Here is a 25,842-nt window from a genome sequence, read left to right as displayed (position 1 = left end):
ACGTACTACCACACCCCCATATATATATATATATATATATTATATATATATATATATATATATGGTAAGCCCTAGAAAATTACTGTTTTCAAAAAATAACTTTAAAATTAGTGTATACTTTTTTCTCCCACCAGCCCCTGTTTAGTAGAGTTTTCAGAAGGAGAAACAAGTTTGCTCGAAGCACATTCCTGAATTCCTTGGCTATTAAGTAGAAGAGCATTAGGTAAACATCCCAGACTGTCTGCCACAGCAGATTCCACAGATAAAATGCAGCGTTCAAGTCTTGTAAGAGCCAGACAATTTTTGGCGGGCCATGCACTACACAGAAGCCGCATCTTGTTTTTGCTTAAGGCTCATCTTTAAATCATCCCCAGCCGGGAAGTGGTTAAATTTCTTGCCTTCACATCAAAGATTTCCTGCTGACTTACCCATTCTGAGAACCAGCTTAGCTGGACAATGGAGTGTTAAAAAGCCTGGAGTTCTATCTCAGATCTTCTCTACGAAGCACCAGCTATTAAATAAGTCTGTTTGGCTAACATAACTTTTTTTTTCTGCAAAAAATAATATGGGATTTGGTTTTCCATCTCTTAAAAACAGGACTGAAGGAAGATGTCCACCCTGATTAACGAATTTTAATCTAAAGGAGAAGGTCATCTGAGTGAGAGCTGGCATCCCACTTTGTGAAGTGGTCATTTGACACTCGGTCTGATGAGGTGTCAGCAGGCAGCCTGACAACCTGGGAGCTGGGGGTGAGCATTAAGTGTGTGAATGGGAGGCTGGGTTTCCTCCCCTGGTTCAAGTCTCTTATTTCTGACTCTAGATAAGATGATTTTGGGGTTTGTCAGTGTGACAGACCTCCCCTCAGTGTGACAGACCTCAGTGTGACAGACCTCAGTGTGACAGACCTCTCCTGTAACAGGTATGGACTTGGCTATTTGTGGGAGAAAGCAATAGTAAGACTCTTAAACACATCACTTCGGATATAGAAACTATTACTGTCATCTGTCCCTGTTATGGTATTTTTAGAATTTATTAGTTATTATAATTATTATTTTAGAGACAGGGTTTCTCTGTGTAGCCCTGGCTGTCCTATAACTCACTTTGTAGACCAGGGTAGCCTAGAACTCAGAGATCTACCCACCTCTGCCTTCTACATAGTTCTATTAAAGGTGTGCGCCACCACCGCCCGGTTGGATTTACTTATTTTTATTTTATGTATATGAGTGTTTGCTTGCGTGTATGTATGTACACACATGAATGCAGTGCCCACAGAGGCCAGAGGGGGGAATCAGAACCCTGAAATTGAAGTTATGGATGGCTGTGAGCTCCTTGGGTGCTGGGAACTGAACCTGGGTCTATATTCATGCGTTTATGCTACCTGGGTTGAGCTTCCCTAATTTGAAGTGTTCCAAAATCCCAAATGTTTGAGCACCATCATGGAGCTCCCAAGTAGAAAATCCATGGTACAGATCACAGTCAAAACCCAGGACCCCTAAAAACTAAAAATGCTGCACAAAATTATCTTTAGACTAAATGCAGGAGCTAAAAGTGAATTTAGTATTTAGACTCTGGTCTCATCCTCAAGAAACTGTGCATATTATGTGTATACAAATACTCCAAAATAAATATGTAAATCAATAAAACTACTCAAATCTGAAACCCTTCTAGTCCCAAGCATTCTAGATAAGGAAACTCAACCTGTACCTGTTTCCCTAGATGGATGTGATAAATTACCATTAAATAATATAGTTTTATTCTTTCTGGTGGGAACAGTTAGTTCTTTGGCTTAAAGTAACTACTGTAAGTTGGAATATGAAAAAAATGTATATGATCAAAAAGTATCGAAAGAAAAGAAGTAATTTGTGAAAAAAGGAACAAAAATGAAGAGAGATGAAGACAAGAGAAGGCAAAGACCCTGAGAGAAATACATAAACACAAATGCATGCCACCAAATTTCTGGTACCAAATGAACAGATGTGTTGGACAGACTCTCACAAGCAACAACTCTGGGGGTCGCCTCCATCAACCCTGAGTCTGAAGCATCACAGGGTATCTAAGGTAACAGGCTGTTACACTGTGCGGAGATGCTTTTGTTGATATGGGGAACCCTGACTTGGTGACAGCCTGAATCCACTGGGCATGAGAGCTGGGAGGCACAGATAATAGCCACTCCATAGAGGATGTAAGGGCTCCATTCCAGGCAAAGGTGTTGAAATTATTTCCCTGGTGGAAGCTGAGGCATTGCAATGGAGCAATTCTTACCTGGTCTAGCCCCAGGTATGGCCCATGGTGGAAGGGCTATGGGTGCAGCTAAGAGTTAGAACACATACTTAGCACTGTTAACTAAAGCAGGGTCATGGTCTAGCTCCAGGGAAGGTCCATGGTAGGGGGTTATGGGTGTAGCTAAGAGGTAGCATACATACTTAGCATTGTTAACAATTCTTAGGTTGGATCTCTAGCATACTCAACAAAATTCTATTGTGGGTAAAAGTCAGCTCAGCTTTTTTTTTTATTTGTTTTTATTTCATGTGTATGAATGTTTTGTCTGCATGTGTGCCTGTGTGTCAGTGTGTAGCACAAGTTCTAAGTCTGACTCTGGGCTTTTATTATTAAGACCTATTAGAACTCACGCTACACTAGCAGAGGCCAGAAAATGGTGTAAGATCCCCTAGAACTGGAGTTACAGATGGTTGTGAACTGCCATGTACATGTGCTGGGAACTGAACTTGGGTTCTCTGCAAGATCAGTCAATGTTCTTAACCACTGAGCTATCTTTCCAGACCCCAGCCCAGCTTTCTCAGCATGGCACAAAATACACTCAGTGAGAGCCGCCCATCCTGCTTCTCCACCAGATGCCCAATTTGTACCTTATGTCACATACAAAGTTAAAAGCCGAATCCCTGTTTGTTTATGATGCCAGATTCTATGTGTAAAAATACAGAGTGTGGCTGTATATTTCAGGGAGACTGTTTGCACATACAGTTGCCAAACTTAAACGTAACACCCAGAGTTTACACTGAGATAGCAGAATATTCACAAATACCAAATGTCAAAAAAAACGATATTCATGAAATGATTTCAAACAAACCTCGGTTAAAATGTTGTAGTGACTGTGGAGCACTGGGGGCTGAAGCAGGTCTTCGTGTATGCTAAGAGAACACTCTGTCATTGAGCTCTACTGCTAGCCCCAAAAATTGTTCTCAAATACATTTCTCCAAATGAAGCTACTTAGAGTGAGTCCTAAAGTGACAGGCTCATGAGTCAGCTTGCTTAAGATGATGTTGATTTAGGCCAGGTGCCAGGGCATCATCATTGTTGGCACCACCCCTCTCTCTCTCTCTCTCTCTCTCTCTCTCTCTCTCTCTCTCTCTCTCTCTCTCTCTCTCTCTCTCTCTCTCTCTCTGTTATTGTGGGTTTTTTATTGAGACAGAGTTTCTCTGTCCTGGAACTCCCTCTGTAGACCAGGCTAGTCTCAAATTCACAGAGATCCTCCTGTCTCTGCTTCCCAAGTGCTGGGGATTAAAGGAGTGCACTGCTACCACCACCACCCAGTAACTGCCTTTTTCTTAATGGGCACCTGGTTTGAATGAAAAATTATCTAGTTGTCAGACAGAGTTAGTTTTTTCTTTCTTTCTTTTTTTTTTTTAAAGATTTTATTTATTTATTATGTATACAGTCTTCTGCCTGCATGCCAGCAGAGGGCACCAGATCTCATTCAAGGTGGTTGTGAGCCACCATGTGGTTGCTGGGAATTGAACTTAGGACCTCTGGAAGAACAGTCAATGCTCTTAACCACTAAGCCATCTCTCCAGCCCCAGAGTTAGTTTTTTCTTTGTTTTGTTTGTCTGGCAGTGCTAGAGATGGAACCCAGGCCTCATTCATGCTAAGTAGATGTTCTATCACATAGGTACATCCTTAGCCTCATCTCTCTTTCTACAGAATAACAACACTCATCCAGGGTATAGCTGCCTCATCAGGAACTGTAGGGTGCCTATCCATATAGACCTTATGCAAAGACCTGTCTTCTCTTGAGAGATACAACCATGCAACTTCCAGGACTAAGGGTAATAAAGCATTTTCTTTTGTATTTTAGAACATATTTCCATACTAGAGCAGCCAAGGAGGGCAACAAAACAGAACAAACCTGTCACACACACCTAAGTAGAGCTCTACACACAGACAGGCATACATGTGCTGGAGGGGATTCGGGGGAGGGGGAGCACGCATGTTCTATAACTATGCAACGATCCAATCCACCTGCCAATGCACCAGAGTGAAGAATAACAGCGACTTACCTGAAGTTCCTGGGGAGCAGTGTGAATGGACAGAAAAACAAACAAAAGGTCTATTTAAAATGATTGTATAAAATACTCCAGTGCATTTTAATTTTCACACAACAACTAGCAGTACTAACAGCATAGTCTTCAGTAGACATAACTTTAAAAAAAAATGAAGGAAAACATGCACAAACTCCAATGAGGAAAGTCAATATTTAATATCAGAGTTCCCACACATCTTCCTGGAAGTGACATTATGAGCCCACTTTCAGAAGCTGCTCCCCCACTTCAGCGACAATGCTGTTCTCTTTAACACCTGCTTATTTAGGATGCCTGAATACTTGATTGTGACAAAATGGTTAAATGTCACAGGAGACAGAAGAGGGTCAGAAAGAGGCAGCAGCTGACCCCACTCACGAAGCTAAAAGTGTTTGTGGTTATGATCTGTCTACCTCAGATGTGAAATTAATGGCGCAGACACAGCGCCTTTACAAGATTCCGCAAACTTCAAGGACAAAAGCCCTTGTGAAGACTTCATTCAAGTTCCAGAAGCTACCCAATGACAAGGGACAGACACAACAAAAACAACGTGGGGTATTGTTTGTTTGTTTGTTTTTGTTTTGGCAGCCATATTTGGATAAAGAAGCCAGAATATGCTTACGTTACTCTCATCACCACTACTTATTTGCCACTGGTGGGGTTGTCTGATGGATTGGTGTGGAGAACACCAGCTGTGTGTCTGACACTGCGTTACACTCTCGGTACCTGTCATCTGACTCCTCATGCACGGTCCAGAGGCAGATTTGATTATACCCATTGGACTAAGTATCAGACCTAACATTCAAGATGATGCTCGGATACTTCCATGTTACTATGCCGCCCACATCTCTGTCTTTTATTTTATTTTAAACATTCTCAAGGTTATTTATTTATTTATTTATTTATTTATTTATTTATTTATTTATTTTTCTGGAGACTGGGGTTCCCTGTGCTGACCATACTGACTTTGAACTCCTGGGCTCAAGAGTACCTTCAAGTACCTGGGACTACAGATGTACACCACTTTGTTTAGATAGATTTTTCTTATTCTCTTAAGCTCCTTATATAAGTATTAGTCTTTAAAAATATTTATTTCATTTATGTGTCTGGAGTGTTTTATCTGTATGTAAATATGTGTGCCATGCCCATTCAGTGCCTGCAGAGGCCAGACTGGGGTTTAGGATTCCTCTGAAATCCTACAGACGGTTGTGCACTGTCAGGTAGGTGCTGGGAACCAAACCTGGAGAGCAGCCTGTACTGTTAACTGCTGACCCATCTCTCCAGCCCTCTAACATCTTAATCTTAGATGATAAAATAACAGATGCGATTTCCATTGTCAGTTGCTGCTGGCTAGAACAATACAGAGAGAGAGACAATGACAGATGAGTTCTGGTATTCACTACTTAACTGTCCTTGGAAAACATTCGTTTTTTGTTTTTGTTTTTCTCAGGGCTGGGATGGAACCCCGGGAGTCAAGCCTATGAGACTGGTGGACAAGTGTTCTGCCACTGAGCTAGTAGTTCTGGAATTATGTCTTGGTTCCTCCTGCCAGGCCACTCTGTGGTGTGACCCTGTCCTGGGACTGAGACAGGAAAAGGATGGCTCTCTTGGTGTCAGTTTTTTTCCCTCCCTAGTTTAACTTCCAGAATGCAGAGGTGCTGGGCTTGAACAGCTGTCGGGCAGCTGCTGGATCGAGGAGCCCTTGACCTTGGCTGAGCACTCAGCTCTGGCTCAGACATTACAGAACTCAAGGTGATGTGCTTCGTGTTATTTTGAAACAATCACCATTGTGCTTAGTAAATTCCTTCCTGGTCACTGATTATGGCTAGCTGAATTCCCTGCCATCCTCTTAATTGGTTTGAGAACAGTTCAAGATGGAAACTAAGCAGGCACTCATTTGAAGCTTGCCTTGTAGTCCTCCTTCCTTCCTTCCTCCTTCCTTCCTTCCTTCCTTCCTTCCTTCCTTCCTTCCTTCCTTCCCTCCTTTCTTCCTTTTTTTTTTTTTTTTGAGACATGGTTTCTCTGTATAGCCCTGGCTGTCCTGGCACTTGCTCTGTAGACCAGGCTGGCCTCAAATTCACAGAAATCCATCTGCCTCAGCCTCTAGAGTGCTGGGATTAAAGGCGTGTACCACCACCACCCAAGACAGGGTCTCACTATGCAGCCCTGGCTGTCCTTGAACTTACAGAGATCCATCTGCCTCTGCCTCCCCAGTGCTGAGATTGAAGGTGTGTACCACGATACCAATGAGTATCTTTTTAAAACTGCTTTGGGGTAGTGGCAGTGATGGAGATACAACCCAGGGCCTTGGGCATAGTAGGCAAATATCTACCACTGATGTGCCAGCCTTAGCCAGTGCTTTTAGGTCTGGGTTTGCTCAGTGTGTTATTGGGGGGGGGGATAATGATTATTCTATGTACTTTCATTTCTCTTGCTGGGATACCCAGGGCAGATGTGGCCCTGGGAGGTCAACAGAAGACAGCACTTTGGTCTCAGCCAGACATATGTGGGTTTACCAGTAGTCACATTCTTTCAGGAAGCCATACAGACTTTCCTTTTCCCATAAGAGTACAGTTAGTTTAGTTAGGAGGCACCCACCTACTGAAGGCTATAATAAATTTTGACTCAGGGCCTCTACTTTAACCGTAAAAGCAGAAGAAAGCCCTTTTGGAACCAAGAATGCATTTCATTAAACAGGAACAGACCAATGCAGCATTATGAGACACAATCTCACTCAATCAGTTGAGTTTTCATTCCCTGGAGGCAAAACACTGCCTCTCCTGGGGAACATGCCCTGAGCTGTACAAATGAAGGTGATTCCCCTGCTCTCCCAGGTCCACAGACAGCAGAAAAGCATCTTATTACCATGATTGCCATTCCAAACAAACAGATCTATCTGTACATGCCTGCCAGGACTTGAGTTCAGCTGCTCTAGAGGTCTGGAATGTTGACCACCAACTAACCCAAAGCAGGGCAAAGACAGCAGGTCTCTGTCTCATGCTTTATACTTTATTCCAGGCTCTAAGGTTTTCATCAAGCACCGGACAAGCTCTGATCTCAGGGGGTGACAAGCAGGCTTTGAAGTACCTACTTCATAGCAACTTTACATTTGGAATGAAATGTTTAGCATACTTTGTCCCGGTCCCAGGGAACGGGCTTAGAAATGATGCATCCCTGTGATTAAATACAAAAAGAATCCCCCTCGGACTACACACACAGCCTTTGTGTGGTTATTACTGCTCAGTTCTTTGCCATTTAGAAACAAGCCGGCAGCCTTTGCTGCGAGCCCAGACAGGAAGGGTGGGGTAACTTTTGCAAAAGTAAAGCAGCTGTACTTTGGAGAAGTTGATTCAAAACGGAGTTACAGTTTCCCAACTAGAGATCTTGTTATAGAGAGTGGTCAGTGGGGAAAGCGACACTTTTGTTAGCCCAGGACAAGCCAAGAGGGTGACTGTGACAGAGAATATACACCGTACCTCCCCATCCTCCAGTTCCACATCCAGGAAATCGAAGTCCCTGAAGACTCGGAATTGCTGTTCACTGTTGGTGTCATCCATGTTCTCCTGCTCCCGGGTGCCGTCCTCAGACGACACCAGGCTTGTCTGATGCTCTGGCAGATCCAGGTCCCCACACGAGGAAAAAATCACCTAGGAATCAAAGGAGCCCTCTTTTGAGAAACTCACCTCCCTTTGGTTGTTTGTGCAACGAGTGATGGCCATTGGCTCCCTGGAGGGACTGTGTCTCCAGTACACACCTAATTCCTTAAGTGGGTATTTTTAGAATGTTCTTTTATTATTTATGTTGGACAGGTGCCTTTGGATTAAACTCGCTGCAAACACTCCAGCGCTTACACTACAAAAGCATTCTAGAGTTGAATGGTTATCTCTTAGTATGGCTGGTGGGATACTCTGTGTGTGTGTGTGTGTGTGTGTGTGTGTGTGTGTGTGTGTGTGTGTGTGTGTGTAACAACTTAAGCTGTGTTCACAGACAAACTGGAGCAGCTGAAAATTTCCAGTCTTCTTGACCTGACTGAGGTTAGAAATTATGGCCCTCTCCACGTCAAATGAACATAAATAATGTTTTAAGGATGATGTCAATATGTTATTGTAAAATGAACATTTGGGACAAAGGCTTTAACCCTTCGAGAGATAAACCAGAGTTCAGGAAGGATTAGTGAAGAGAAACCAAATTTCTATGTTTAGGTTCTTTTTATTTAGACATTCTATTTTTTTAATCAGTTAATCAACTTTTTTTCAGACAGGGTCTCACTATGTGTCGTGGTTGGCCTGGAATTCTCTATGCAGACGACGGTGTTCTTAAATTCAGAGATCTGCCTGCCTCTACCTCCCAACTGCTGGGATTAACAGAGGGTATGGCTCAGTGGCAGAACATTTGCCTCATATAGAGAGTCCAAGGGTTCAAACCCCAGCAAAACCAGAGAAGAAAGAAAGGAAGGAAGAAGGAAAGGAAAAGAAAAGCATAAAAACCAAGTGCTGGGCTTAAAGGCATATGCTACCATGTGCAGCTACTGAGACATTTTAATAAATCTTTTAAAAAATGGTTGGTTTGTTCTGTTTTTGTTTGTTTGTTTTAAGATATAAGGTCTCATGCTGTCTCCCAGGCTGCCCTAGATTTCTTTATATAGCTTAGGCTGGCCTCCTGTTCAGGAGGGTCCTCTTGCCTCAGCTTCTGGGTTACTAGGTTTCCAGGTGTAAATCATCATGCCTGGCTTAATATAACATTGAAGAACTAATAAACAGTAAATATTTTGCTAGCCAGTCTCTGCTGAATACAGATTTGAAATAAAATAAAAAAGCTTTCTTTTGTGAACTAAAGTTCCCAGGGGAAAAGGGGGGGGGCACACATCTGTGTTGAAGATTCTACAAGAACAAGTGACTGCTGGACGGTGGAGGTGAATGCCTTTAATCCCAGCACTCAGGAGGCAGAGGCAGGTGGAACAAGGCAGGTGAGTTCAAGGCCAGCCTTGTCTACAGAGTGAGTTCCAGGATAGGCTCCAAAGATACACAGAGAAACCCTGTCTGGAAAAAAACCAAAACAGAAACAAAACCAGCGCCCCCCCACCCCCACACACACCAAGAATGAATGACCAATTAGAACTTCACTATTGTGGAGAGTTGGAATGATGCTGATCCAGACCTGAAATCATCTCAGGCTATTTTAGTTCTCTTAATAACCATTCTTTGCTTGCCCTTGAGTCTGACTCAAACATCCATTTGATTAAACAAGCAAAACCCTTGAAATATATTCTTAGCAGGTCACTAGGTTCCACCAATCCAAGCTAAGAATGTCATCAGATGATATCTAATAGCAGGGAGTCCCTGTTTGCTGTCACCTGCCTGTTGTCTCCACCAGTGCGTTTGGTAAATGTCATGACTGATGAGCAAAGTTCCATGGTGGAGCATGACACGACATTCCGGCCAACCTGAGTCTATGCTCCCAGGCCACAAGCGCCAAAATGTGGCTCAAGGGCTCAAGAATAAAGTGTCATAATTCTTTTGAGGGAAGAGCTATATTTTGTATTAACACTTGATATAATCATTATAATACTTCCCTGTTCCTTTAAAGAGGACAAGTTATTGTAGGAACAAATATATATATATATATATATATATATATAATATATATATATATATAACAAATATCTCTCCAGGTTAAAAAGGGTGAATGAGAGTTGAACATAGGATTTTTTTCCCTCTCTCTAATGTGTAAAAATAGCCCTGTGTTTTGGACTGCATAGATTAAACATCTCAGATCTGAAAACCCCAAATTTTAAAATGTTTTAAATTTGAAGCTATTACTATAAATTAATTTACTGAGACAATGTTTCTCTTTGTAGTTCTATCTATCCTGGAACTCACTCTGTAGACCAGGCTGGCCTTGAACTCACAGAGATCCATCTGTCTCTGCCTCCTGAGAGCTGGGATTAAAGGCGTGCGCTGCCACCAACTGGCTTTTATAAATATTTGTAATGTTTCATTTTTTCATTGACTAGTGAACAGACTGTAACATATTGAGTATACTTTGGCCAACGCACACTTATTTTCATGTTATTTTATGCAAGTAAAATGGTGACATCAGAATACGATGAGTGTGTAGTGAACAAAACTGTATTCAAGAGGAATTAGAGGAATTTGCCTGTATGTCATGGAGATGTGACAGACACCATTATGTATGTGATGATATAGTCTAGGCAGGTTTACACAAATAAATAGAAGTCTGGACATAACTGTTTTTGAAGGCAAACTGGAGCAAAGAGCAGTGAAATCCTCCCTTGTTCCTGCACTAGGATTACAATTCATGAGGGGAGAAGAAGTGACACAGGGTCTGAATGTAGATGCTGGTTATCAGACTTGTCATTCATACTAGAATCTTCCAGATCAATGTCAGAACAGACCAAAGGCAAAAAGCATTATGATACCAAAATGACCATGGTACAGGATAGAACTTACAGATGGGTTTTTGCTTAGTCCGACTTCTTGGCCACATAGGGAAAGAACGTGAACCAATTTCTCTTTTGTTCTTTTCTGGAAAACAAAAAACACAGGCAAGATTTTCATTCTGCGGTACCATGAGCAAACCTACTGTAATGCTATAGATCCCAGATACAAAAAGTAGATGGTGATGGTTAACATGTAGCCCCAGATAATTGGTAATAAAACACAGGCTTGGCACAAACAAGAATGTAAAATAACAACAATAGCATATTCAAATAGTAGTTTAGATATACTGAGTTCACTGTCCCCATTAGAGTTACTATTTTTGTGATGAAGTGATATGACCAAAATAACTCGGGGAGGAAAGGGTTTATGTGGTTTATGCTTCCACATCACAATCCATCATTGAAGGAAGTCAGGATAGGAACCCAAACCAGACAGGAACCTGGAGGCAGGAGCTGATGCAGAGGTCATGGAGGAGTGCTGCTTACTGGCTTGTTCCCCATGGCTTGTTCATGCTGATTTCTTATAGATCCCAGGACCACCAGCCCAGTGGTGTTCCTACCCATAATGAGCTGGGCCCGCCCATATCCATCACTAATTAAGAAAATGCCCTACAGGTTTGCCTGTAGTCTGGTCTTTTGGAGGCATTCTCTCAATCAGGTCCCCTCCTTTTTGATGACTCTAGTGTATGTCAAGTTGACGTAAAACTATCCAGTACAATTAGATAAATTGCTACTAGGGCTGGCTAGATAACCCAACTGGTAAAGATGACCCAACTGCTTGGCTACGTGAGTAGGATCCCCTGAACACACATGGTGGAAGGAGAGAACTGACTCTACAAACTGCCCTATCATCTCCACATACATGGTGTGGTTGGCATGCACTGTGGCACATGCACAATCTCTTAAATAAACACATACAGTTAAAAATGGAAAATTAATTTTTGGAGGTACTAAGGAGTAAGTCCAGGGCTGCAAACTTTCTTAACACAGAGATGCACTCTTAGCCCTCTTTTTATTTATTTTAAAATTAAAACAATTTTTTATGTGTATGGCTGTTTTGCCTGCATGTATTGTATGTGCATCACATGTATGCAGTGCACATGGAGGCCAGAAGAGGGTCAGTGCACATGGAGGCCAGAAGTGACTCCTGGAACTGGAGTCACTGGTGGTTGTGAGCTGCCATGTGGGTGCTGGGAACCGAACTTGGGTCCTTTACAGCAAACAGTGCTCTTAACCACCGAGCCATCTCTCCAGTCCTATAGTATTTATTTGTTTAAAGTGACTATTAACTAAAGCAAGGCTTTCTCCATGCTTGAACTGTACAGGGCTGCCCTATTGTCCAGGGTGGGTGTGTGCCTGTCAGGACCCATGAAAAGGAGTCCATTCCATCTTGCCTCAAGTTCAGAAAGCTCAAATCTGTCTTATTACCTATAAGACATTAGTTTGGTGGCTAAAGGATGTTTTAGACTTGGCAGTGGATATCTCTATATAAGTAGCAGAATTGGGCCCAGGTATGTTTACTTTCAACCCTGAAGGCTGGATGGCAGGTGTGGCTACCAAATATCTGGAGGATTAAAGGAAGTAAGTCTGTTCACCCCTTATACATGATAATAGAAGTCTTCTGCCATTGTCCCCACTTTTGGTTGAATACTTAAAATTGTGAAAGAATAAACTAGGGGTGCATTCAGTATGGATTGAATGGCCCTCTGGACAGCTATCCTGTGTCTCTGTCTCTATTCTTAACCACTTTAGCTATCTTTTCTTTATCCACACTTCCCCTCTCAGGTATGAACCATGGGCTGGTGGGCTGGCTCCGACTGCAGCCCCACAAACAAATACAGCTTCCCACATGTGCCTCCATGAAAATCAATTCCTAGGCCATCAATGGCCTCCCTGGATAGATATCTTTTTGTATGTTATAACTTAGTTTCAGGAAGGCTTGGCTTTCCTTCTATCAGAAAGAAATCTATTTTGTTACAGAACAAGCCTTTTCTGGCCCCAGTGAGAGAATATTTTTACTATCTGTATACTTAAAGTGTTCACTCATAAGCCATGGTAAAAGCTAGAATTAAGTTAGATTTAAATCCCTTTGTTTTTCTTCATGAACTTCCTTTTGTAGCCTCTTTATATAAAGGGACTCTTCTAGAATCAAGTACATTTTTCAACAAGATGAGGGTTTCAGAATGAAAAGAAATACTGTGAACCTAGAGATGCTAATGTAATTAAGATCCAGTCATAAGATAATCCTGCAAATACCCTCTTATCTGATTTTGGTTTGTTAGATGGCAACTTCTAGAAGCTGCTATTCATGCTAATATCCTCCTCCTCTCTTCCTCATCCTCCTCCTTTTTTAAAGACAGGGTCTGTCCATGTAGCCCTGGATGTCCTGGAACTATGTGGACTAGGCTGACCTCGACCTCACGGAGATCTGCCTGCTTCTGCCTTCCCTCTGCTGGCATTAAAGGTATGCGCCACTACAGTTTAAGATTTTCTTTCTCTACGGAACTTGGTTCACTGCACTTTCATTTCACACTATGGAATTACTCAATATGAGATCATTTCAAAGCCAGACAAGGGCTTTGTAGCTGAAGGGTGGCAGATCTCTCAGTCTTTCCCTAAGTCTTAGTCTCATTCTCCAGTTCTGAGATGAAATCAGTGGAGCAACAAGGCACAGGACAGAGCCCTCCTCAGTCTCTTTCCCCACAAGGACTGCAGCCATCAGTCCATTGCAGTGTGCCACTAGGCTCTTCTAGCCTTCCAGCCTGGAGATGACGGTGAGCTGGAGGTGTGCAGGCACAGTATTGTCTTGCCTAGTACCCATCTAGCCTGCTTCTGATAACCCAGGCTTTCTTTCTTTTGTGGGAAGGTCTCCTCTCAGCCACCTCGCGACGACTGCAAGAGTTCCTTCTCCTAGGCTGGAGAGATGACTCAGTGGTTAAGAGTACTTGTTGCTTTTGCAGAGGACTTGGGTTCAGTTCCCAGCACCCACATGGCAGCTCACAATCATCTGTAAGTCTGGTTCCAGGGAATCTGGTGCCCTCTTCTGGTTTCCACAGGTGCTGCATGCATACACACACACACACACACACACACACACACACACACACACACACACACACACACACACACACACTCACACAGGCAAAGCACTCAAAAAATAAACTAATCTAACACAAAAAGCTCTTTTTCCAGATCTGCTGTGGATGTCAGAAGAGGGTGAGTCTCCATTTTGAAATCATCAGAACCCAAAGCCATGAAAATGCTGTTGCTTCCTATAGAAAGGGTCTGCCTGAGCATGGAGGGACAGAGGGGACAGCAGGGGGCCAAGACCTTGGGAAGGGAAGGTGGGGTAGTAAGAAAGAGAGAAAGCTTAAGGCTCTGAATCATAGCATCTGGGAATGCAGATGTTAACAGATGGGTTGCAGCAGTGCTTAGAGTCAAGATGGATACTGCTGTCATTTTGATCTTCAGCTGTTATCAAAAGCCCACACACTAACGCTTAGTCACCTGCCTGCAGTGCTACTGGGAGATGGTGGACCCTTTAGGAGGTGGAGTCTAGTGGGAGGAAGTTAGGTCATTGGAGGTGAGCTCTTGAAGGGGATAGCAGGACTCCCGCTCCATTCTCTCTTTCTCTTTGCTTCCTGGCTGTCACAAGTTGAACAAGCCTCCTGTGATGTACATTGCCATTCACAGGCCCAGTAGAAGGGCCAAACGGCCACAAACTGCAACCTCATGAGCCAAAGTAAACCTTTATGATCCACAGGTATTTCGACTCATTTACATAAAACTAATTAACATGGATGGCTTTAATGAATTTCTTCTCCACTTAAGGTAGCTTTTCAGTGGGTGTTCAGTACTGGAGAATAATACAGGGGTTTTACCTGACGGCCATGTGGCATCAATGCCATGATGGTTAGTCCCAGGCTGTGATAACCACACACAGAGAATTCTGGAAGTTCTTCCTGTTCTGCTCTGTTTGCCCTGCTGATGGCAACTAAGCTTCAGGTTTATGCTCTGAGGGGAACAGGCCCCACACAGGCTCTAGCCACTCTTTATAGGACATGGCATTCAGGGGACTCATTTGAGCATGGGTACGGGGGAGAGGGTCAGGACTGCCTTTCACATTTGAAGGGCTGCCACAGGAAAGGAAGCTCAGATTTGTTTCTCAAGCCATAGGAGACACAGAACCAATGAGTGAGGAGGCAAGAGTCAGACAGCTAGACACAATGGGCTGCTCCAGATGAAAAGGATTGCTCTTTCAGTGCTGTGAGATCCCGCTGCTGGAGATGCCAGGGTCTACATGGCAACATTACTGGGGGGTGGTGGTTTCACATAGGGAGTATACCTGAGAATACTGGGGTCTTTTCCAGCTCACAGGAACGAGGACATTGGAGTTAGAGCCTGAGGAGGTGGACGATGCACTCCGGGTGACAGCCATTGCCCTAGGCTTCCCATCCCGTCCAGAGGAGGTCTGTAGTTCATCGTACCGCCTCCCGATGATTGGCGTCTGGAGAAAGAACAATGCAAAGGCACTATTATTCCACCCTAACACCTCTACAGTATAAGGAACTGTTCAGCCCAGAAGAAATTAAAAACTGATCACGTGGTTAGAACCCGACCAGACAGGGAAACTCAGGGTCATATGTAGGCTCATTTTCCTGGTGTCCAATGCACATTCTGGGACATTTGCACATTGGATATCTCCTCACCCTGGTTGTCAGCAAGGAACCAATGCAATGACTTCTTCATTACAATTTAGATCAGTGGTTCTCAACTGGTGGGTCACAGCCCCCTCAACGACAAAATCATATCTCCAAAAATATTTACATTATTATTCTTTTTTTTGTTGTTTTTTGTTTTTTCAAGACAGGGTTTCTCTGTGTAACAGCTCTGGCTGCCCTGGAACTAGCTCTGTAGACCAGGCTGGTCTCGAGCACACAGAGATCTGCCTGCCTCTGCTTCCTGAGGGCTGAGCTTAAAGGCGTGTGCCACCAAAACCATAACTACATAACTACATAACTACATTATGATTCTTAGCACTAACAACAAAATTCATTTTATGGTTGGGGGTCACCACAACATGAGGAACTGTATTAAAGGGTCACAGCACCAGGGAGGTTGAGAACCCCTGCTCTAGACTCTAAGGATGAAGACGGAAGAGAAAAGTGAGGCCAGCTAAGTCAACTGTCAGATGTTTAAGCTTGAAAGAATCGTTGTCTCCCTCCTCCTCTTCTCGATTCCACCCCCAACCTCTCTCTGTGTAGCTCTGGTCTGCCTGCCTTGAACTTGAACTATTTCTGTGTACTGGGATTATATGTCTTTTTCATTGCGCCAAACTTGCAATAATTTCTTGTAATAAAAGATTAAAATTCATTTCCTTCTCTCCCATCTCTACTCTTCAATCTTTATGTACTCTCAATTGTTGACAATTTTATTTAAATTATTTCTATCATTTCAATTATTCAAATGGATGAGGTCATGGCCAAAGCATTGTACAGCACTTCGGAAAGTTCACTTTCTGAGAATCCTACCTTAAGAGGTCAGGCAGGGGGCACTTTTTAAATTCTGCCTCGAAGGAGGTCTCACAGACACCAGCTTGACATCCTTGAAGTGGCAGAAAGTGACCAGAACCTTCTGTACCTAGATCTTAGGTCTGGAGCAGTTCTGGGTCCCTGGGAACTGGGGGATGCAACTAACTGGATACTGCTTTCTCTATCTTTTTGGATCAAAACAAACTCAAGTCAAAGGCTATACCAGGCTTTTTACATGAGTGTTGGGGATTTGAACTCTGGTCCTTGTGCCTGGAGAGTGGGCACTCTTACCCACTGAACCATCTCCAGCCTGTGGTTTCCATTTTTAATAATTCCCAGTTGAAAGCCCCATACTCATGCATTGTTAAAAGAACAGAACCCAATTTACGCTTCAGATGTCTTCATTTAAAACAAATGTATGTCTTCCTCTCTCTAGGCAACTGCTTTGACTCTTGATCACCATATACTCAAGGCTACAGTTCACAGAAAAAGGCAAAGGAGGTCAGGACCTCTGAGATGTCGAAGTGGAAGTCCAGGGTCTTTCCAGGTAGCTCCTTAGAGGTGCTGGTCCACACCCGGTGGAGTTCTATCTTGGAGAGGTCACCGTGTTGGTAGGAAGGCAGCACCAGGCTGGCCGATCGAGAAACCACCAGCTTCAAGATATTCAACGCTTCCCTCCAGTGGATGCTCTGTGGGCAATAAACATTGAGGGTTAACGGTAGGTAGGTCCATCTTCTGAGAACTAGTGCTCACTACTGAACCATCTCGTGACCGGTCAAACTTCACTGACTTAAAACAAAGTCAGTAGAAAGGGAAGAAAGACTCTGATAGAAGAGCATTTGTAAGTGAAGTGAACCACTCTGTAGAAATGAGCAGATAACGCAGATCTGTGTGGCCACATTCAAATAACTTAGAGTTAAAAACCGCAGGGTATGCAGAAACAGAGGAAAGTATAACAAATTGTGTTCTTATTATTTATTCACATTTTGTCATTTTTCTTCATTTATTCCTCTATTTGTTAATTTATTTTGGTTGGTTGTTGGAGTATTTTCAGCCTTAGGTTTCTAAATTCCAAAGTAAAGATCTGGCCTGGAACTGGGCATGCGCACACCTTCTTTCTCTCTTCTCCATCTTTGAAATATGACACCAGCACAGGACCTTCCCCCAACTTCCCAGCCAGGTATGCGTTTGGAATACTCAGCCTGTGTGCCCATAATACAGCCATGCCCCCCGAAGCAAGGAATGTGTTAAGGTCTTTTTTTTTGTCTTTCTCCCAAAAACGCCACTCAGGGTGTGACCAGTTAGCACGCTTGTTTGCCAGTGATGTGTCATGGATGTAGAAGAATGAATGGGGGGTTGGATGCCAGGATACGTGAGGGCAAGACACAAGCAATGCTCTTGGGTCTCTTCTGGATAGCTCTGACTGGTGAGTGGATCTATCCAAACACTCACCTGAACGTATTTTTCAATGGTCTTCAGGACTTCCACGTTAAACTGCTTGACAGGAACAACTGAAAGGTCCATGTAACTGAGCAAACTGTAGATGACCTGGAGGAGTGGCTGCTGCATGCTGGGAAGGCCTTTCTCCAGCAACTGTAAAAGGCAAAGTGCGGCTAGTCAATTCTACCCTCTTCCCCGGAGGAGAAGTATGCAGGCTTTCCCACACCCTATCATTGCAGTGTGCTTAGGGGAGCCAAAAACAAAACAAAAACAAACAAACAAACAAACAAAAAAAACCTAACTTTTTTTTTTGAAGAGGCTTCACTATGCAGCACTGGCTGGCCTCCAACTCACAGAGATCCTCCTGCCTCTGCCTCTCAAGTGTTGGGATTCAGGGCATGCTCCATCACTCCAGGCTAAAATTCTAATTATTGAATAAATGATAGTGAAGGCAATTCAGTGATCCTTCTACTTGAGGAAATGGGATCACATGGTACAATTTCATAAAATTATTTTCTTATTTTCTCTGGACAGGGTTTCTCTGTGTAGCCCTGGCTGTCCTGGAACTTGATCTATAGACCAGGCTGACCTCAAACTCAGAGATTCACCTGCCTCTGCCTCCCAAGTGCTATGCATGAGGGCACTTGAGTGAGTGTTGAGTTAGCCAACGAACACTTGGCCTGTGACAGTCTGGCATGGCTCATACACTGCTGATCCATATCGTAAATCAAAATCCTCTAGGATCAGTGCTAAGTGTCAGATGGGCAGTACCCCCTGTTAGACTGACACTTTGGGTCTCATAGAGCCCTTGAAAAAAAGATGTTTCAAGCAACCTGGGACTGGATAATTACATCAAGAAGAGTGAGGGCAGGTTGTCCTCTTTTTTTGGGGGAAAATGCTAACAAGGATCAGGAAAGCATATCCCAGAAGGAAAAGAAACATTGAAAAAGCTGAAGGAAGTTCACTGCTACTAGTCTTGTGCTCAGAGAATGACTTATGTATCAAATCCTGGAGGTGCCATCTGTTGCCCTGTGAAACACAATGAATGTGTTACATCTGTGGTACAGAGGTCAGAGTAAGGGTTTGCAAGGAACATGCTAGAAACACATTTGTAAGTCATGTTTCTAGTTTCACAGGCAAAAGGCAATGATAAAGATTTTATTTCAAGATTATACTTTGTTAATTAGTTGAGAGCAATCCATCATGAACATATCCTTGATAAGATCTGAACCCCATGTCCTCCACCTCTCAAGTGCTGGGATTACTGGTGTGCACTGCTGTGCGATCAAGTTGCTTACTCCAGCCACACTCTGATGGGTATGTGTATAGTTAAGTAGGGAGTAAACTTTGGGAGCAGCTAGATCTAGAGCTTGTTACCTTAAAGTTAGAGATCATCAGTTAACTGAGCCAAGCCTCAGCTTCTTTGCAGAAACCCCAATCACTGGCATGTTATGTGGATTTCAAACGAATCTATTAGCATTTGTGATAACCCATGGTAGACATTCAGTGTCAAAGCTCCATAAACATGTGAAACATGGGAGCTAAACTCAATGTGATCCTTAGTGTCAAGGCTTACCTCTGCCAGGTAGGTGACCATGTTCAAAGTGATGTCGGCATAGGCCTCATGAAGGTAGCGACAGACCACATTGACCCACGTGGCACAGTCCCTTGTGTAGCTGTGTGTTTTGTACAGGGTCATAACATGAGCCAGATTTGAAAGTTTAGGATTTTTTTCTTCCAAGCAAACCTTTGAAGATAAGCAGACCAATTAGAGCATTCCCATGGGCAGGAGGAAACGTCAGCAAATGTTCTAAGTCCTAACAGGCTGGAAAAGAGCCCCACATACTGTAGCTACAGAACTACTTCATTTAGTAATTAGCTAATATACTTTCCTACTTGCCTTGCTTTCTGTAATTTAGTTATTGTGTGAATGTGTATGTGTGTGAGCAAGTGAGTGCCAGGGAGTGCATGCAGGGGTGTCAGAGAACAGCCTGAGGAAGCTCTCTCCTTCCTCCACAGGGTTCTGAAGATGGAAGGCCTGGCAGCAAGCACCCTTTCCTGCTGAGCCAGTTCTACAGCTCATACTGGCCTTCCCTTCCTTCCTTCTGCCACTCCCCCCTCCCCCCTGAGACAGGGTTTCTGTGCCCTGCCTGTCCTGGAAATCACTCTGTAGATCAGGCTGAAGTCATAGAAATCCACTTGCCTCTGTCTCCCAGGTGCTGGGATTAAAGGCATGCACCACCACACCCAGTCTGCTTGCTTTTCTTAATAATGAAGCGGGGTGGTGGGGGTGGTGGGGGTGGTGGCAGTTTGTAACAGCCCCTTAAAGATGTCAGTTACCAGTGGTGTCAAACTTCTGGGACACCAGTTGTGTCAAACCGCTGCCTTCTCCAATCTGGCCATTTCCATCTGGCACCGAAACCCCCAAACAGATCTGCTGCATGTGGTGTCCTAATGCATACCTGGGCAATCCTTTCAGCTATGTCCTTACAGAACTGATTGGGGTTTTCAAAATGCTGGATCAGCTGGGGCAGGAGACATAAGACATTCAGCGGAAATCCTGGATGAGAGAGGGTACAATGGCGATGGCTGAGTATGGTATATTGTGACTGGCAACAGTGGGAAGACATACATAGATTTTATTTTGTTCCAAGGTGATTAAAAATGGTCTTTTTGTTGTTGTTTTGAGACAGGGTATCACACAGACCAGAATGATCCCCATCCCCCCAACACAGGGTTTCCCTGTGTAGCTTTGGAGTCTGTCCCGAATCTCACTCTGTAGACCAGGCTAGCCTCAAACTCACAGAGATCCACCTGACTCTGCCTCCCGAGTGCTAGGATTAAAGGCTAAAGGCGTGTGTCACCGCCACCCGTGGACACAAAATGATCTTTAACATGAGCAAGGATGACCTTGAACTTCTGACCCTCCTGCCTCCATTTCTTGAGTGCTGGGATTATAGGTATGCACCACCACACCTGGTTGTGTGTGGTGCTGGGTATTGAGGCTAAGGCTTTGTACAAACTAGGCAAGCACTCTATCAACCGAGCTACATCACCAGCCCCCAAGTAGCTTCGGGAAGGAGGCTAAATATGATCTGATAAAGAAATCAATAAAAAAAACCCACAAAAATGACATGGATACAAAGAGGCCACTGAATTACACTTGTGATTTCAACATAGAGTTGTCACCTGTTTGTGAGTAACCATGACTCATACACATTTTATTGACATACACTTAACTGAACTGAAGCAATAGTTTAAGATTTTTTAAATATAAAAATGTAAGCCGGATGGTGGGATACACCTTTTATCCCAGCACAGGAGAGGCAGAGGCAGGTGGATCACTGTGAGTTCAAGCCAGCCTGGTCTACAGGTGAGTTCCAGGACAGCAAGGGCTACAAAGCGACCCTGTCTCAAAAAACAAAACAAGACAAAACAAAAACCCAATTCATTTTAAAGCTGGTCATGGTGGAGCACACCTATAACCCCAGCATTCCGGAGACAGAGGCAGGCCTCTGAGGCCAAGCCTGGTCTACACAGAGTTCCACATCAACCTAAGCTACCTAGTGAGATCCTGTCTCAAAAAACAAAACCAAGCATATTTAAGCCTTAATCATACAACTGGAAAGAGTCTTCAAGATTATAAGAATTTCTCAGTATGGCTAAGCTAAAATCTAGTTATTGAAATGAATTCTTAATTACTTATCATGATATGAAAAAGCTGGTGTATTAATTTTGCTTCTTTCAGAACAATAGAAAACAAATGCATTTTTCAAGAGCACAAAGAAAGGCAAAACAGCAACAACAACAAAACCCAAAAGATTTGGGAATTTGACAAAACTTACAATTTGATCCAGAAATCATTCATAGCCATACATATACACACATCTTTGTAAATTGCTGCTCCCTTTATTCAATTGCCAGTATCTAGTACTATAGATACGGACATATAGTATTATCTTATTTTTCTAAGGTTGAAAGCAACCACCATCAGGGCGACAGGGATGCCCGACACTGGCCTTACCAATGGCTTGAGATGAGTCCACCATGGGCACTTTGGATACCGGCGTCAGCAAGCTGAAAAGCTGCAGGGTCAGGTCTGTGGTGGTGAGGGAGGTGAAGCCCTTGAGGAGCAGCTGCTGTAACCCCGAGAAGTCAGCCCACTGGAGCTGCCCTTGGAGTTTCTCGAGCTTTTCTCGGTTCTCAGCTTTATCCAGAGGCATATGTGCCAGCAGGCGGTTCAAGAGCCTCAACGCCATGAGGTATTCAAACTCAAAATCGGATTCCATCAGGGCCACGGTGACCCAGAAGATGGTGGCCAGCAGGTTGGTGGGATGGTTGACGTGGGACGGGTCTGTGAGACTGTCCTTCAAGGAGGAATTGCTTCTGGTTTTCGAGGAAAGGCCTTGTTGGGTACAAGCTTGGATTCTGTCCAGTGTGGCACTCCGAGGTGGGTCGGAGGACCGGTCAACCACACCAAACTTCTTGGGCACGGAGAAGCTCCTTTGGTGCCGGCTCCGCTCTGCAGTGGTGGTGTTGCCGCTTGGAGTCCCGGGATTGACGTTCAGTTGGCCAGTGCTCTTCCTGCTCGCTGTCAGCTTACTGCTGGAGTTCAGATCTGGTGATGAAGAGCTAGGTATAAACAGAGGTGAGTCAGCAGGATGCCAGCCTGCGCTGCTGTCTCCTGAGAAACAGCCATGAAAGAGAACCATTCCTCAGAGACGATAACTTTAGTCTATGACTGTATCACCCTGAATTTGGCTCGGTACTTAAGCAGGGCCAGACCTGGTTAGTGCTTGGATGGGGAACATACCACTTCCAATGCACATGTCTTTTATTCCTAACTCAAAGCTATGAAGAATAAACCAGAGCAAAGACAACCTCCGAAAACCAATACTAACTTTCATTCGTTGAAAGTCTAAAACCCCAGCGATTTAGTGAGCTTTCATATTTATATTCTATTTGAATTTGGATGGAAATAATTATAAAATAAAGTATACCAACAAGTGCAAAGTTTATCTCCTCTTAACTTCAAGGAAAAAGGTAAGTATATAGGACAAAGGAAATGTTTTTGTACGTATAAAGTTTGGTGGTTCCCTCCCCTCTTTTCCTCTCTGAGACAGGGACACTGTGCAGCCCTGGCTGACTCAGAACTCACTATGTTGACCAGGCTGGCCTTGAACTTAGAGAGACCTATCTTTTAACTTCATTTTTACCGAAAAGGTCAAACTCTTTAATTAACATTCTGCCTGTCTGCCTTCCTTCTTTGTTGCTTCCTTTCTTCCTCCTTCCCTCTTCCCCACTGCCTCTCTCATAGAGTCTGACTGCATTGTGGGTTGGCAGCCTCGGCCTCAGTGCTAGGATTATATACCATACTCAGCTTTACCTATCACACTTTTACAGATCTAGAGACATGGGTTCATACAGATGGACGACAGTAGTGTTAGTGATTGCATCGAAGCTATAAAAAATGCTCAAGTTAAAAATAATAAAATATAGCCAGGTGGTGGTGGCACATGCCTTTAATCCCAGCACTCTCAAGGCAGAGGCAGGAGGATCTCTGTGAGTTTGAGACCAGCCTGGTCTACAAGAGCTAGTTCCAGGACAGCCTCCAAAGCCACAGAGAAACCCTGCCTTGAAACCACCCCCCACCCCACCCCCGCCAAAAAAATAATAATAAAATATTAACCAGGCAGTGGTGGAGCACACCTTTCATCCCAGCACTCAGGAGGCAGAGGCAGGAGGATCTCTGAGTTCGAGACTAGCCTGGTCTACAGAATGAGTTCTGGAACAGTCAGAGCTACACAGAGAAGTAAATAGAAATGTCTATGGGGCTGGACAGATGGCTGACAGGAGGCTAAGAGCACTGACTGGCTGCTGTAGCAGAGGACCTGAATTTGATCTCTGGCATCTGATTGGCAGCTCACCTGTTAGTCTCTAGCCTCTTCCAAGATCAGTATTCACAAGCACATATTCCCATCACATATATAATTAAGATATAACACTAATCTTAAATAAAGGAAAGTTCAAAAGGATGAAAGGTAAATTTACTGACTTGGTTTCAAGAACAAGTTCAATTACAGAATATGGACTCAGAAATAATTTGAAGTGAGTTGGTGAACAAGTAGGGCCACACTTTAGTAGTAGTTTAGATGAGCTTTGTGTATTCATTAGGTCCTGCTTCCTGATATAATAAATAGGACCAGTATTATGTATTATTTAAAATGTTTGAGATTTATGGGCTAAAAAGATGGCACAGCAGTTAAGAGCCGTACGTGCTCTTGCAGGTTAGACCTGAGTTTTGTTCCTAGCATCCATGTTGGACAGCTCATAACTGTTCCTAACTCTAGTTCCAGGAGATCTGATGTATTCTTCTGTCCTACACATACACATATACACACATACACACACACACACACACACACACACACACACACACACACCCAGAGAACACACAGCACACACACAGACACAGACACACACAGACACAAACACACACAGACACACACACACACACACACACAGAACACACACACCACACACACACACACACACACACACACACACACACACACCCTACACACACATTTGCACATGCAACACTTACTTAAAAAAAATAACCAGGCTTTGAGACACAGGCCTTTGACCCAACCCCTGCACTCAGGTGGCAGAGGCGAGCAGTCCTCTGTGAGTCACCCTGCTCTACAGAGTGAGTTCCAGACTAGCCTAGAGTGTCTTCTTTTAAAAATTTATTTTATATGTATGAGAGTTTTGCTTGCAAATACTGCATGCATTCCTGGTGCCTGCAGAGGCTAGAATTGAGTGTTATGATCCCCTAGAACTGGAGTTACAGGTGATTATGAGCTCCCATATGGGTGTGGGACCACATATACACACACATATATGTGTAATGAAAACATATGTATGTTGCAACACCCCTTTTCCTTTTTTAAACTTAAGGAAATAATACGGGGCTGGACAGATGGCTCAGTGGCTAAGAGTACTTACTGCTCTTGCAGAGACTGGGGTTTGGCTCCCAGCACCTAAGTGGTGGCTCACAACCACCTATAACTCCCAGACACTCAGATAGTGCCCATTCATACACATAAATAAAAAATATTCCTAATAAAAGAAGATAGCAAGTATACATTTTAGGTCCCACGTAGATTTCAAAACCTACATCTGTTCTTTGTACTCTGGCTGACACTTGGCCCAGCAAATCTGATATCCAGATATTAGCAAAGCGATCCTCACCGAGATAACACTGTGAAGAGGTCACTGTTCTTCAGGCAGTCAGACAAGTTGTCCACGGCGGCTTCCAAGGTCAGGAGGGCTTCCATCACATATCCCTGGAAAGCACACAGAGAACACTTGGTGTGCTAACTCCCTGAGCCAGAGCTCACCTAGCACAAATTCCCTTCCATCCAGAGATCCGGATTTCTGAACACTAGTCAATTCTGACGCTATTCATTTACAAAGTCTAAGATCAAATTATAAGGGGTACTTATGTGGTCACTCCCTTCCATACCTGAATCTCATCACCATGCTCTCCAATCACCTCCACCAATCTCGACAGCAGGTCAGACAAAGCATGGGCCGACAGGGGTTGTTTAAGGGCCCGGAAGATCTGGAAGGATCGGCCTGCATAGTGCCTGGAAGAGCTCGCCAGGGCTGTCTGCAATGCAACCTCACTCAAATGTTGCTCTAGATGGAAACCTATGGCCAGAAGAACAATGGACAGGTCAGCATTGGTGCTTCACACTGGTGTGCTCAAGTCGTGAGGAGGGTTAGACCCTGCTAACAGCACCCCCCAAACACACCTCGTGGTGATAGTTATTTAAAAAAAAACAGCCATTTTGAGCTGGGAACAGTAACATGGACCGGATGACCCTGCCTCAAAAGCAAGCAAACATGGTGTGGATCTGGCTCAGGAACAGAGGGTTTGCCTGGCTTGTGCAAGACCTTGAGCTCTCGGAAACTTAAAAATAAATAGAAAGGCCTGGGGGGGATGACTCGTCAGTTAAGAGCACTTGCTCTTTCCAGAGGCCCTGGGCTCAGTTCCCAGCACCAGCATGGTGTCTCACAACCATCTGTA

At 43.9% G+C, this 25,842-nt stretch overlaps 1 protein-coding gene across 6 annotated transcripts in view; it reads right to left on the bottom strand.

Annotated features, from left to right (window-relative positions):
* Nucleotides 1-25,842, bottom strand: part of Fry (FRY microtubule binding protein) — a 378,278-nt gene that overhangs the window by 32,594 nt on the left and 319,842 nt on the right. For 4 of the 6 annotated variants that reach the window (XM_035443188.1, XM_035443184.1, XM_035443183.1 and 1 more), the window contains 11 exons: nt 25,276-25,463; nt 25,002-25,096; nt 21,772-22,379; nt 20,210-20,307; nt 19,324-19,494; nt 17,760-17,900; nt 16,817-16,996; nt 15,122-15,283; nt 10,787-10,861; nt 7,793-7,963; nt 4,296-4,304 (listed from right to left, as the gene is read on the bottom strand). In XM_035443188.1, coding sequence (XP_035299079.1) covers nt 4,296-4,304; nt 7,793-7,963; nt 10,787-10,861; nt 15,122-15,283; nt 16,817-16,996; nt 17,760-17,900; nt 19,324-19,494; nt 20,210-20,307; nt 21,772-22,379; nt 25,002-25,096; nt 25,276-25,463 — 1,898 coding nt within the window. The remainder of the gene's footprint in view (nt 1-4,295; nt 4,305-7,792; nt 7,964-10,786; nt 10,862-15,121; nt 15,284-16,816; nt 16,997-17,759; nt 17,901-19,323; nt 19,495-20,209; nt 20,308-21,771; nt 22,380-25,001; nt 25,097-25,275; nt 25,464-25,842) is intronic. The other 2 variants (XM_035443189.1, XM_035443186.1) reach the window with 1 other exon arrangement.

This window comes from Cricetulus griseus, chromosome 4 (genome assembly GCF_003668045.3).
Source record: "Cricetulus griseus strain 17A/GY chromosome 4, alternate assembly CriGri-PICRH-1.0, whole genome shotgun sequence".
NCBI lineage: Eukaryota > Metazoa > Chordata > Mammalia > Rodentia > Cricetidae > Cricetulus > Cricetulus griseus.
This window is presented reverse-complemented; position numbering and strand designations above follow the sequence as displayed.